At 37.0% G+C, this 12,918-nt stretch overlaps 1 protein-coding gene across 1 annotated transcript in view; it reads right to left on the bottom strand.

The window, feature by feature from the left end:
- Window positions 1-12,918, bottom strand: part of LOC102729818 (contactin-6) — a 679,553-nt gene that overhangs the window by 18,534 nt on the left and 648,101 nt on the right. The window contains exons 14-18 of the mRNA XM_081820967.1: window positions 7,910-8,085; window positions 7,439-7,556; window positions 6,447-6,605; window positions 6,182-6,331; window positions 3,209-3,279 (exon numbers count right to left, since the gene is read on the bottom strand). Coding sequence (XP_081677093.1) covers window positions 3,209-3,279; window positions 6,182-6,331; window positions 6,447-6,605; window positions 7,439-7,556; window positions 7,910-8,085 — 674 coding nt within the window. The remainder of the gene's footprint in view (window positions 1-3,208; window positions 3,280-6,181; window positions 6,332-6,446; window positions 6,606-7,438; window positions 7,557-7,909; window positions 8,086-12,918) is intronic.

Raw genomic sequence — 12,918 nt, 5'->3', positions numbered from 1 at the left:
TATACACAGGATTTCCTATTCCTCTCACATATTGAATGTGCTAAAACAATTATTTACCAACCTTTAGTAATTTCTGACTTTAGAGGAGAAAAAATAATGCATGATATCAGGCAAAATTTCCTATACACTATGATGAAATGTTTATTTGACCTTCGAAGAATATTGAAGCCTAAATAACCTACTTAACCATCACACTAAAGCAAACCTCTTGTAGGCTCATGTGGGAGTCACTGGTTTTGTGGGAAATGTGTTCAGAGGACAGGAATAATTTGACTAACTTACTGCTTAAGGCAGATATATAGGGACTCTTGCCCACCCTGAACCATGACACCGTGTAGGGATACGTGGAATTCAAATTTAGGACAAAGTAAAAGAGCATGGAGCGAGAGCCCTGTGTTAAAATGCTCCCACTGCCCACCACCCAAATCTTTTTTAAGATTTACTTATTTATTTTAGAGAGCAGAGAGTGGGAGTGGGGACGGGGAGGGGCAGAGAGAGAGGAAGAGGGAATCTCAAGCAGGCTCACACTAAGTGCAGTCGGTTGCAGGGCTCAATTCCACGACCCTGAGATCATGACCTGTGCTGAAATCAAGAGTCAGATGCTTAACTGACTTAGTCACCCAGGAGCCCCCCATATCACATTTCTAAACCTCTGTTTTCTTATCTGAAAGTGGGATTACCCACCTCCTAGCATTGCTGTGAGGACTGAATAACATGAAATGTCCAGTGCAGCACAGAAACCCTGTAAGTGCTCTGCGAGTGTAGTCCTCTCTGCCTCAGGCCTCTGAGAGCTTCTTCTCTTTCAGTACCATCCACCCATCCAACAGTACTCAGGCAGGCCATGCCACATTCCAGGCACTGTGCTGGGCTCACCATGTCTATGTGAAACTAGATGTCCAGAAGAAAGGACACCTGGTTTCTGGCTCTGTCATTTACAACCTTGAGAAAACATCTCTGTGCCTGAGTTTACTCACAGATAAAAAGAGTTTACTACTACTACCACTCTCTCTCTCTCTATCTTTAATGGAATTTTGTAAGGAATAAAATGGACCTTTTACTACTGCAAAATCATTTATAGATACAGTGAATACTCTCATTCAACAGCAGTGTTTCTAAACCTCAGCACTATTGACAATTTGGGCCAGATAATTCCTTGTGGTGGGGGCTGTCCTGTGCCTTGTAGGATATTTAGCATCATCACTGGCCTCTGCCCAAACACAACTCTCTCCCAACTTAGTTGTGACAATCAAACCTGTCCTCAGACATTGTAAAATGTCTACTGAGAGATAAAATCACCCTGCTTCCCAATGAGAACCCCCTTGTATGCATCAGCTAGGATGATTTTCAATTAAAACATCCATGGCCATCATGCTCTTAGGTATAATATTAAAATGTCCGAGGAAGTGGATGTTTTGGCAGTATGAAAGTTATTATCAAAATGTCAAAAACACGTACACAGGCAATGAAACAGGGCAGGGCTCTTTTATCAGTTATAGCTGAGGCTCAAAGCTGACAACAAGGGTATGACATGATATGCATTCCAAAGAGAGACATCAAACCATTTATAGGCAAAATTTAGCCTCTCCTCTATGATAACGGTATATCAAAGGAGTGTTCGGCTTTTTAGGGAGAGAATAGTAGGAAAATATTTCTTCTGAGAGAGTTGTTGAAAAAGCTGTGCATTCCTACCCCTCTACCAAGGGAAAGTAATGGGGCCACTTCTCATTCTTTGCCTAAGCAAGTGAAGAGGCCTCACAAAGAACCACTTGGTATGTGCTCTCCGGAATTTGGGACCGATAGGTTCTTTTAACTGACAATGCCTGAGAAACTTCTAAAGGAGAGAGAGATCTGGACAACACATGGTAGCAGAGTGAAGAGAGAGGCTAAACAGGAATGCACTATACTCCCACTGAACATAGAACAAAGGTATGTTTACTGAGGGTAAGTGTGGATCCCATGCAAGGGACCCATGAGAAGCTTTGAAAGGGACTCTATCTACAAAGACCATCTAGAAGAGAAAGACAACCTCCACCAGAAGGGACTTGACATGGACCACCAGACCCCAGGAACTGAGGAGACTTTTCAGTAGCCAGCTGGGCTTGCACCAAGGAATTGTAACTAGAAGTTCCCTGTGAGGGATCTCCTGGATACCCCACCCCCCAACCAAAAAAACCAAACAAAAAAACAACTACCCTATAAAATAACAGCATCTGATGGTTACCAGAGGGGAAGTGGATGGAGTGGGGGGTTGGGCGAAACTGGTGATGGGTATTAAAGAGCACACTTATCATGATGAGCACTGAGTAATGTATAAACTGCTGGATCACTACACTGTACACGCAACTAATTTAACGCTGTATGTTAACCATACTGGAATCAAAATTAAAAACTTAATCAAAAAAAATAACAATGTCTGGCCATTTGCCACTTCTGGAGTACTCCAAAGTCAAATTACAAATGTACCAGCAATCAGGACCTGTTCAGTACTCTTCCTCTTCTCTCAGCCCAAAACCACCACAACGCCGGAGAAGCAAGAGGTAACATAGGGATTAGGGAAGGAGAGATTCAACAGCAGAATGGAGACTAGGTAGAGAACTGACTATACATTCCCTTTCACACTGTGGAATCCTTAGGCTGAGGCAAGCCCAAGCTACTGGAAACGAGAAATATTAGGTTGGAGAAAAGTCTAAAGTTTATGATAATAAACCAGGCTGAAATTTTTAATAAGTATAAAATGAGCCTATATGTTAATTTGTAAGAATAAGAACCATAAAAGCTATGCCATCTGCCCAAGTTTTTGTCTGGACGCAGGGGTGTTTAAAGAACAGTGATAGGAAAAGAATTGTTTCCACCTGCATTCTACTGAGTCTAACTTGTGTGCAAGAGCATAGTTCCAGAAGTAATAAATACAAAAATGTCTAGTCCATCAAGTAATAATTGAAATGCTACTGGCAAACCTTCAATAAACCCTGAAGTTGTTTTTCTTATATCTGGGAGAGAATTGTGTTGAGTTAGTTACACTCTCTCACGTTAGTAGAAATAAAAGTTTCTAATACCTCCTCTAAGTAATTCATCATCAGGAGTCTTTCATACCATGTATTTTTATATATTCTCAGTAGTGATCAAATAAATCTTTTTGTTTTTCAGTATTCTTCCTGGCCAGCTAAATCTTTTTCTTTCAAAATAACTCAGTTGGACAGAAAATTACCTCCCACGTAATGACGAGTTCCGACCGACTTCCTCCACCTCCATTGATGTTTGTTGGTGCCACAACGGGGACTGAAAGCAACCAAGAGAAATGTGCGATGGCAATTATTAAAGTACATCTTCATCAGGAAGAATTTTCTTTTTAGATTTCACCTTTCAAAATCTCATGCTGCACATTGTGAGAGTCTTGCATTTTTAATGAACATAAATTATGTTTACACATATCCAAATTTCTAAGAGAGAGGACACAGTTGTGTTTGATACATGAGCACCCTGGCTCCAAAATTAATTAAAAATCGAGTAACATCGTGTATTTGACATTATTATGCATCATCTACTAATTGGCAAAATGATGTTCCATTCAGATGGTAACCGTGACAGTGCTGATTTAGTGCCTAATTATACAGTTGTGCTGTAAACAAGTTACTGAGGCAGTCTATTAATTAATTCTTTTTTAAATAAACTAAAATGATTTTTCTTTTTTTGTAATCAAGATAGTTTAACATTTAAAAATGCATTCTTAAAAATATCTAAGTAAATAAATTCTTGTTATTCTAACTCTATGTTTGAATCACATTCTCTCAGTACAGAACAGAAAGGACTTTTCTCTAACCTTTCACGTGCCAGCTAAGAAGATGGCCCCCTGTCAAGGATGTGACAGAGGCGATTTTCTCCGTTTAACTCTAGGACTCTAAGGCTCTGTGGTGGAACATCCCAGACACTGATCATTTCTATGAATTAGAAAACAATTATGCCCTTCACGTATACCCTTGTGAGGACTAGTATGACAAATAATAAGTAGTTTGAGGTAAATTACAAAATTGATGAGAGCTGTATGTGTGGGTGTTGTAGTATATAATCAGAATGGGGTTTTACTTTATATATGTGGAAGTGTTGAAATGTAATCCTTTTCACAAAATAATGGCAGATGCATCCTAAATCTGTGATAATGGATATATCTGCATGATATACTTTTTTAAAGGTTGAATTATATGTAATTCTCTATATTTGGTCATTTTTGATCAAGATCCAAAGGTGGGGGGGTGGAAGTGCCTGGGTATGCTGGGGTTTGCTGACTGGTAGGCAGGAATTAAAATACATAATATTTAATTGCCCACTTCAAAATTTTCTCCCACTGTGGAGACCATGCAGACAAATTTAGACTACTTATCTTAATTATTGCCATTAGATACAGATGTTTAACTTTATAAACAACATAGTGATATAATAGTCTAATTATTCTTTTTAATAATAGCACCTATCAGACATTACCCATTTTCATACTCAGATTTGCCCTTTGTCTGCTTTGATCTTCACAATGCATTTAAAAGATTGCCTTGTACTTACACCCTATTTTCTAAGTCTTCCATGGCCTTTGGCCAAAAACACATAAATCCATGTGGGTTTTACAGTTGCAGGGTTTCTGGTAGTCAACAACTTAGAGTGACACTTTTCCAGGACCATTAAATAGTGTAGATACATAAGGAAATTATTTTAAATTATACTTTAATTTACTCTCTACAAAGTTTCCAACATTCTGGGCAATAAAATTCCTTTTTTTTAAATTCTTTTTTCAAACGAAACATACTAAACCCAAGACCATATTGAGAAGAAGTGTCTTTAAGAAGCTACCAAAAAAAAAAAAAAAAAGGACACACTTCAGTATGATTTGGAAACTCGGGGTAATTATTATGAACACCAGGTCTCATCATGCTACTGAAACAAGAGTGTTAGTGGTCAATAGAAGGTAGTGCACAAGCTTTACTGTAAAATCTTACAGTTAGAGTCAACCCTGACCAAAGCTACCATGATATGAATCAGCTGTAAAAAAACAATCTAAAACTCAAGGTAACAGTGAGTCATAGGCCACCTGGGAGCGTCTTCTCCAGCCAGTCTACAGTAAGGACTGGGACTTTCTATATTTACACATTTCCTTATGCCAATCTCTTGCTCATCTAGGTTAAGACCCATGGTTATGGAGAATGCCAGTGCCCAAGTCTGAAGATCTGAGTTCAAATCCTGACTATCTGAGACAGTCAGCTAAGATCCTGGTCTTCCTTTTCCTCTTCTGTAAAATGAAGGACTCTCCTCTCAGCTCTAAACTTCTAGGATGATCTCATTTAAGATCATACTGTCAAATATGTTTTTTTTTCAGTCCCAATCCTATAATGAAAATACTTACATTATCTTTAATTTGAAAAAAAGCTTTATTGACATCTGACAGTTGTGCACACTTAATTGAAGTACTTCATGCTTGTTAAGCTAAGCCAGTGACAACAGAGTGATCCCTCATTTATATGACTGAGTAAGAATGTGAACTTTGTTAACTGCATGCAGCAAGCAGATCAAATGTTACCCTGGATGTAAAGTTTAGGAGTAGAACAAAGAGGATCCACTGAAAAAAGCTTAAGAAGGGGTGATTTCTGAGCCAGGTTCCACTTGTATTTTGCTGTTCAGTGAACCAACTGATGCTCAATTAGTGCTTCTGTTAAATGAGCTTAGGATTTACCTCATTTGCATGGGAAAGAATTTATACTATTGCTCAATGAAGCTGCAACTAGGTCAGAGTTGAGAAATAGATGGAAATGTGTGGCTGATTGCACCTACAGAGTCTCAATAAATTCTTGGCTACAACAGTTAATGAAACAAGCAGTAACTCATTTGCATGTACAAATCTACAGATTCTCTGTTGGAGTTTGGCTAGAAAATTGATGAGATGAGAGGACAGCTTCTGAAAAACTCTTATTTTTGACATGCCTGCTTAGCTATAATCATCTCTTATTGAACTTGTATTTAGGAGAAAATACTCCTTGCTTTGTATATATAAAAATGTGAAAATGAAAGCTGCTGGTTTCCTGCCTCTGATTTGGGGCCCAAAATACGACAAAACCCATAAAAATACCTCTTATTTGTTTTCTTTAAGAACTATACCATAAGGGATCTTCCACATGTTTAGAAGACATTAATTTCTTACCTGACGCTTTGGTTCTTAACAATTCTGATGCTTTACTTGGTTCTCCAATCCCAATGCTATTCCCAGCAACGACGCGAAATTCATATTCCACCCAAGGACTCAAACCAACCACTGTTGCATTGTAGGTCTTGCCACTGAGAATTTCTGGAACTAAAAAGAGGGGGGCACTTCAGTCATCAAAACTGGCACTACTTAACATCAATCAGTCAATCAAACAAATACATCTGTTTTAGAAAAATCACCCGAAAACACTGGTGTCACTTACCAGTCGAAACAGCCTGCCAACCCACAGAAAATGGTGTCCGAGCCTGAACAGTAAATATTTGAATGGGACTATTATTATCTGAGCCTGGTCTCCAGCTTAGTTGAGAAGTAGTACTGGAAATGTGTTCCACTCTTACATCCTCAGGGGGACCTGGTGGACCTTGAAAAATATGTTCACTGGTTACTATATTGAAAATTATTAAATTCATTATTTGGGATAGGGGCAGTTTATTCTTATCTGTTATACTTAGAAGATTAAATACTGAACATAATGTACTTTTAGCAAATTATTTGAGATAAAGCCCTATTAATTCAGTTTACATGGTGAGAGACCAATTTAGAAATCTTCCTTTGAAGATTAGAAAATTCTGGGGTGCCTAGGTGGTTCAGTCGGTTAAGCAACCAACTCTTGATTTCAGCTCAGGTCATGATCTCAGGGTTGTGAGATTGAGCCCCATATTGGGCTCTGTTCTAGGCATGGGAGCCTGCTGAAGAGTCTCTCCCTCCCCCTCTGCCCCTCCCCGCTCCCTCTTAAAAAAGAAAGAAAGAAAATTCCAATCATGGAATGGATGATTATCATCAGTTAGGGAGCTAATCTCAAAAACTGAAAACAACTTTCATATATTCCTTTTTCAAAAGGTAACTCAAGTAAATGCAGCTTATATGGAGAACTGTAGGAATATATGACTTTGACCCTGTTCTGATGAGAATGGTTTATCATAAATAGAAGGCATGCCTAACTTTTAGGGACTGACACTACACACTGAGTCTGACCATTCCTTATAAATACACAAAACCTACCCAATTCAATATCCATATCCACACTACATATGCCATGGAGTCTTAAAGTTTAGAAAATTAAAAAAAAATCTATATTTTTATCTCACTTCTTTATCATGATGTGGTTGGTTACTCAAAGATCTACCGTTTACTTATTAACATTTCTGTCTGTGAATAAATAATGTGCTCATTTATTTCCATCATTATGCTTACCTCTAACAATGATATCAGCTACAGCAGATAAACTTTCTAGAGTTGTTTTTACCGTGCATAGATATTTTCCTGAATGATTTAACTGAATATTCCTTATCATCAAATCCCCAACAGATTCCTGCAGATAGAAAATGAAAGGGGGATACATAATAATTCCCAGCAGGTCCCATTTTTTTTTACAGCTGGATAAATATTAAATATGAGACACCTCTGAAATTAGGAGATACACTAGTATCATTGTTGTTGCTCATATATGATCCCTTTTCCTATCCCCTCTTTTATAATTGCATCTAGAACACAAGCATTTCTATGAAAGACAGAAAACAAAATAAAACAAAAACAGATGCAGCTTCATAAACGGACAGTGGTTATCCATGCAAATAAGTATGGGAAGAATAATTATGAAAGATGTTGATTCATGTGAAAGACTTGATTTATTTTATTAAGTACTTAAAAATTTCATCAACTTACTCCTCCAATCCTTTCAAAATGAGCCACTCCTTTTTTTAAGTCTATGACATCTCCATTGAAAGACCATATAAATACAACTTCAACGGAGGGGTCATGGGACACCTGGCATGGTAGGACTATACTCTCTCCAACTGTAACGTCCATTTTGGAAGGTGGAATGGTAATAACAGTCCTCTCTGTTGAGAAAAAATATTATTATCATAAAAAGCTTATAAAATGTGACATATGGCAACAAAATACATATTTTAAATGGTTTTACGATTGCTTGAAATTGTATAAATATAACTTGGAGTTCTACTATATTCAGTATTAATAATTCTATTCCCTTTTCAAATGTTTCTGCATTAATCAGTGTAGCTTATTACTTGTAATAAAAGGACATAGTTTTATTCATATTTTATATAAAAATAAATAGCTGATTGAAAACTGTAGACTTCAAAAGACAGTATTCCTTACATGAAAAATGCACCACACAGTTTTTACTGTTTTTTTATTCTGAAAATCTAGGTGCAACATTACAGTCCACACACTGGTTGCAGCTCTAGCCCAAGTTAATTTCATATACTATGAGAAAAACGATGGCATTAAGATCTTAACTACAATAGTTTATATAGAGATTTATAATCATAAGTGTGTATTTACTAGTGTGAATATAATATTTATCCTATTTCTGACATAGCTGTGATAACAATTTTGTATTTTATCTAAAGACACAACGTGAAGGGGAAAGATGTATGTTTTCCCTCTCTTATCCAGATTTTCCAAGTCCTAGCATTTCACTGACCAAAGTTTCAAAGGTCATTTCCAAAAGTGTTCTAGTTGGACTCGAGAGTCCTATATTTCTCTGACTAAAAGAGACTCATAGTGATAGATCCCATCTGACTACATTTTTTAATAACAAAATAAATAGTTTCGATTTTAGAGGACTAAGAATTGACTGAAAGGGCAAACTCAGTAACCATAAAGAAGCCCTGCACATACATTTCAATTCAGATACACACTATTTTACTAAAAATAAAATATATTTTAAGGAATTTACATTTAAGAATTAGGGGTTTGTTCAAATTATACTGAAAAAATATCGTACATAAAGAAGTTTCAAAACTGTGACATGAGAACTTAGAAAATCTTTCTCTAAAAATCATTCGTGAGATAAAGTTTAATCCTGTAGAATCTAATAATTTTGGGTTTTAAGGTACATATTGATAAAAAGAGCCGTGGAAAAATAAAAGTACATTTTATATTTCTGCATATAATGCAGAAAATCGAACTCAACTTACATCAGGTAGATCTTTATGTTTGTGTATTTATTTTTTATGTTTGCATAATTTAAAAATGCTCTTTCCTTTATTGTATTAGATGCATACACTTTGTAATTATTTTTGGAGAGAAGTTTGAAGAATGATTTTGTGGACTACATCCATTCCTAATTCCAAGCCTTCTTCACTTCTCTCCCTGAGTAAGGGTTTCGAGAACACTTTTTAGAACTAGAAAATATTTTTCTTCTTGTAGTTTTTTGGAAAAGAATGTATCACTAATGTCTTATTTACATTTATGGGAGGATGAGTTGGCTAATTGGATGTGTTGGTAGTGCAAAACTGCTCTGATTTAAAGTTTTAGATGATGCAATTAAAGTAATTTTCAAACATTAAAAATTACAGCAACTCCTTCCGTTTATGGCACCACAAAACAGCAAAGTTAGACAAATCATTCCCTGCATACATAGCTCATTGGTAGTACAGTAATAATGACTAACATTTCATGAATAAGAAATATTTGTATTATAATTTATAATGTTTAGATGTCATCACTAGTTAATTCGTTTATTAACTAGTATTTACTGAGCACCTACCAAATTCCAGCCATCTGTCAGGAGGAAAAAAAAAAACAACATCAAATATAAATTAAAACGGGGGATCCTGAGGAGTCAGTTTATTGAAAAAGTTGTTTTGGCTGAGGGTAAAAGGCAAATAGGAATTAGCTAGGTAAAGGTGGCAGGTGGGGGAAGGATGCCTATGTTGGCAAGAGGCAGGAGCATTTACAAACAATCTGTGTGAAGACGAAACATGGATGGTAGATGCAGAGCAGTCGTTTTGCTGGAAATCCTAGTATTAGACAGAGTATAATACAGGAGTGAATATGGGAAATAGGAAGCTGGGTGATAGTCACAATAAAGACATAAAAATTGGGTGATAGTCACAGTAAAAGACATAAAAGACATAATTGAGATGTCTTTAGGATCAGCTACATAATCTGTGAGTCACAGTGTGAAATGAAAATGTGGGGTGCCTTGGTCAAAAAATAAAGAAGTTCTATTAAAGATACTAAATATAAAGCAACTTGCTTTAGAAATGTAGCATAACTTATAAAAAATAATAGGGTAATAGTGATATATGAGTCACAGCATAAACTTGCAAATTGCAAAAATATTTTTGGTGTTAGTTTTATATAATACATTAAATAATGCTTTATTAAAGTTATATCTTGCTTGCTCTAAGCTTTTTCTCACATTTCTGTAAATTTACTTACTGGAATTTATGTTTTAAGCAACTTCATTTTCAATTGATTTAATTGGCATCAGTCGCTCATGACAAATGTAAAATCACAAATATTTTTCAATAATTTTTGATTTTGCTAAGGATCTTTCTCTGCTGATATAACTGTTACCAAACTGTAAAGAGTAGTTTATAGGATGTGACAACATGGGAATATAGTGCTGATAAGTTATTTTGAAATATAAATCTTAGAACATCTAGAGCTGATAATTCCACGGAACAATTTTTTCTAGATTTAACTCTTCATACAAATCTGTTTTGTGTAAGTCTGAATTAAATTTTAAATGTAAATTTAAACAATGGAACTTTAATGTTCTTCTGACATACCCTGTAACTTCTGAAGGCTATACAAGAAACTGAAAGTGCCTTAATGACTTGTGTATAATCCAAAATGCCTATTTATGCATTCTATTGCCTTATCTTCAATTACAAGGAAACACTCATTAATAATTGGTTCACCTGGAGCTTCGTATAAAAATAGTGTTCTTTTCCATTGAGTGGAAAAACCATTAAATTTAATTTCTGTTTCTAAGCTTCTGGATATTAGCTTTGCAATGCTGGACAATTTTTTAAAACCAGGGATGCTAAACTCTTTGAAGAATGTGAATAACTCTGTGATACGCCTCATTGCAATGCTCACGTACAGGCTTTTATTTTGTGAGTCTTTACTGACAAAGTTTACTGCCTGAACCCTGGCAGTTCCTGTGCTGGTGCTCAGGTTGAAGAGTTAATATTTCTGCAAACGTCACACAGATCACATGAACAGACTCTGGGGACAGATGGGCAAGCGGACCCCTCACACTGGATCCCAGCGCTGACTGCTTTCTGAGTCCCTTGTTCTCCTGAGGCCCTTGCAGCTGGCCATGGAAGCTTCTGAGGCTGCTGTGACCACCACCTCCACCAGTCTGGGCCCAGGTCCTGATGTGCCCACCTTCTCAGGGCCTCAACGCTCCTGACTGCCATGAGGCATATGGGTGTACACGGTACCTACTCTTACCGCGTGGACGTGGTCTGCTTGGAGAACAGGCTTGAGCCTGTCCTGCTGCTGCACCCTAAGCAGGTGCACCTGCTACCACCCAGCATATTTCCTCTGCTCACGAGCATGCTCTGCTGTCCCATCGGACTTCACTGACAAAGTACAATTTCAGAGACAAGAGGACTACGGATTTCAAGACAGTGACATCAGGGCGATATGCCAAAATGGGGCATTTCTCAGTACAGGGTCCTCTGTGACTGAGCCGCACACCGATGTAGCCAGACCTGGATGACATGTTAAGGAACGTATTCTTTTTGCTGACAGAAAATGGGAAGCACTGAAAGTATGCTGCAGACATACCAGTATCTGTAGGGCGAGAAAATAGATTATACATAAAAAGAAATAGCTACTATGAGAATCGACTTTTTATCCAAAAGAAGGGGATACATGATTATCTGAGCATAGTTCCTTGTGAGTATCTGTGTGCCTGAGTGGGTGCTTGGGCAAGGCATCTTTTAACTATTGTACCCTCTTGCCACACCACATGCAGACCTGTCCTAATCCTGTGTAGGTGGCTCAGCAAGAGCCACAAGGCTGCTGATTGCTCCCCGAAAGCGTTCTCTTCTACAACCACGCACAGCTCCGGGCTCAGAATTCGAAGTGGATACCCCACAGAGACAAAAATCACACTTGTGGAGAATGGGAGAGTGGTTCTTGTGCGTCAGAAATATACAGAATCTTCGATGCTATTTTAGGAAAAGAACAAGGACTATGCTTTAGTTCATTAACAAGTCCTCCTGTGCAAACACTTAAACTCTTAAGAAACTCTAAGATCAGAGATTTTTTTTTTCAAACCATTCAAATCAGTCTCAGGGAGCAGAGGGGTGTGTATACATACATCTACTCTACTGCCGTCCTGGGAGTCCATATTTATCAGTAGAGTAGGTGTAATAACATGAAGCTCATGATTAACATGAAAGCACTTCTTGGTTTTTATGGATAAGTGAGATCATTATGGCCTGAATTATAACAAATTAAAAAGGAAAGAAGTCAACTGTGCTAGACTCTATCTAATCTGTGAAACTTTGAAATTCTTTAAGACTCTTTCTCTTAAAACAAAATATAGATGTTTCCTTTTCATTCTGTATCATTTCATTCTTCTTGCAAATTCCTTAAGTATTTGTAGAAATTCTAGTCTAGTAATTTAAACATTTTAGCATGCAAAACAGCTTCTCAGAGAACATGTTAAAAATGTGAATTCCTTTACTGCTACCAGAAATACTGATTCAGTAGGTCTGTGAAGGAAACGGAGAATATGGATTTTTAACAGGCCGTCTTTTCAGTTGATTTTGATGTAGTTAGTCCAGGGACCATGCTTTGAGAAATACTGCCTCAGGTTTTGAAATTTGAATCTGAAATTTCTATTTAAAAAATCCAAGTTATGTAAATATATGGTTAGAAAGTCTCTAATGCTTTAG

The sequence above is a fragment of the Leptonychotes weddellii genome, chromosome 1 (genome assembly GCF_054177405.1).
Source record: "Leptonychotes weddellii isolate Sample4059 chromosome 1, ASM5417740v2, whole genome shotgun sequence".
NCBI lineage: Eukaryota > Metazoa > Chordata > Mammalia > Carnivora > Phocidae > Leptonychotes > Leptonychotes weddellii.
The sequence above is the reverse complement of the archived record's forward strand: the minus strand, read 5'-3'. Positions and strand labels throughout refer to the sequence as shown.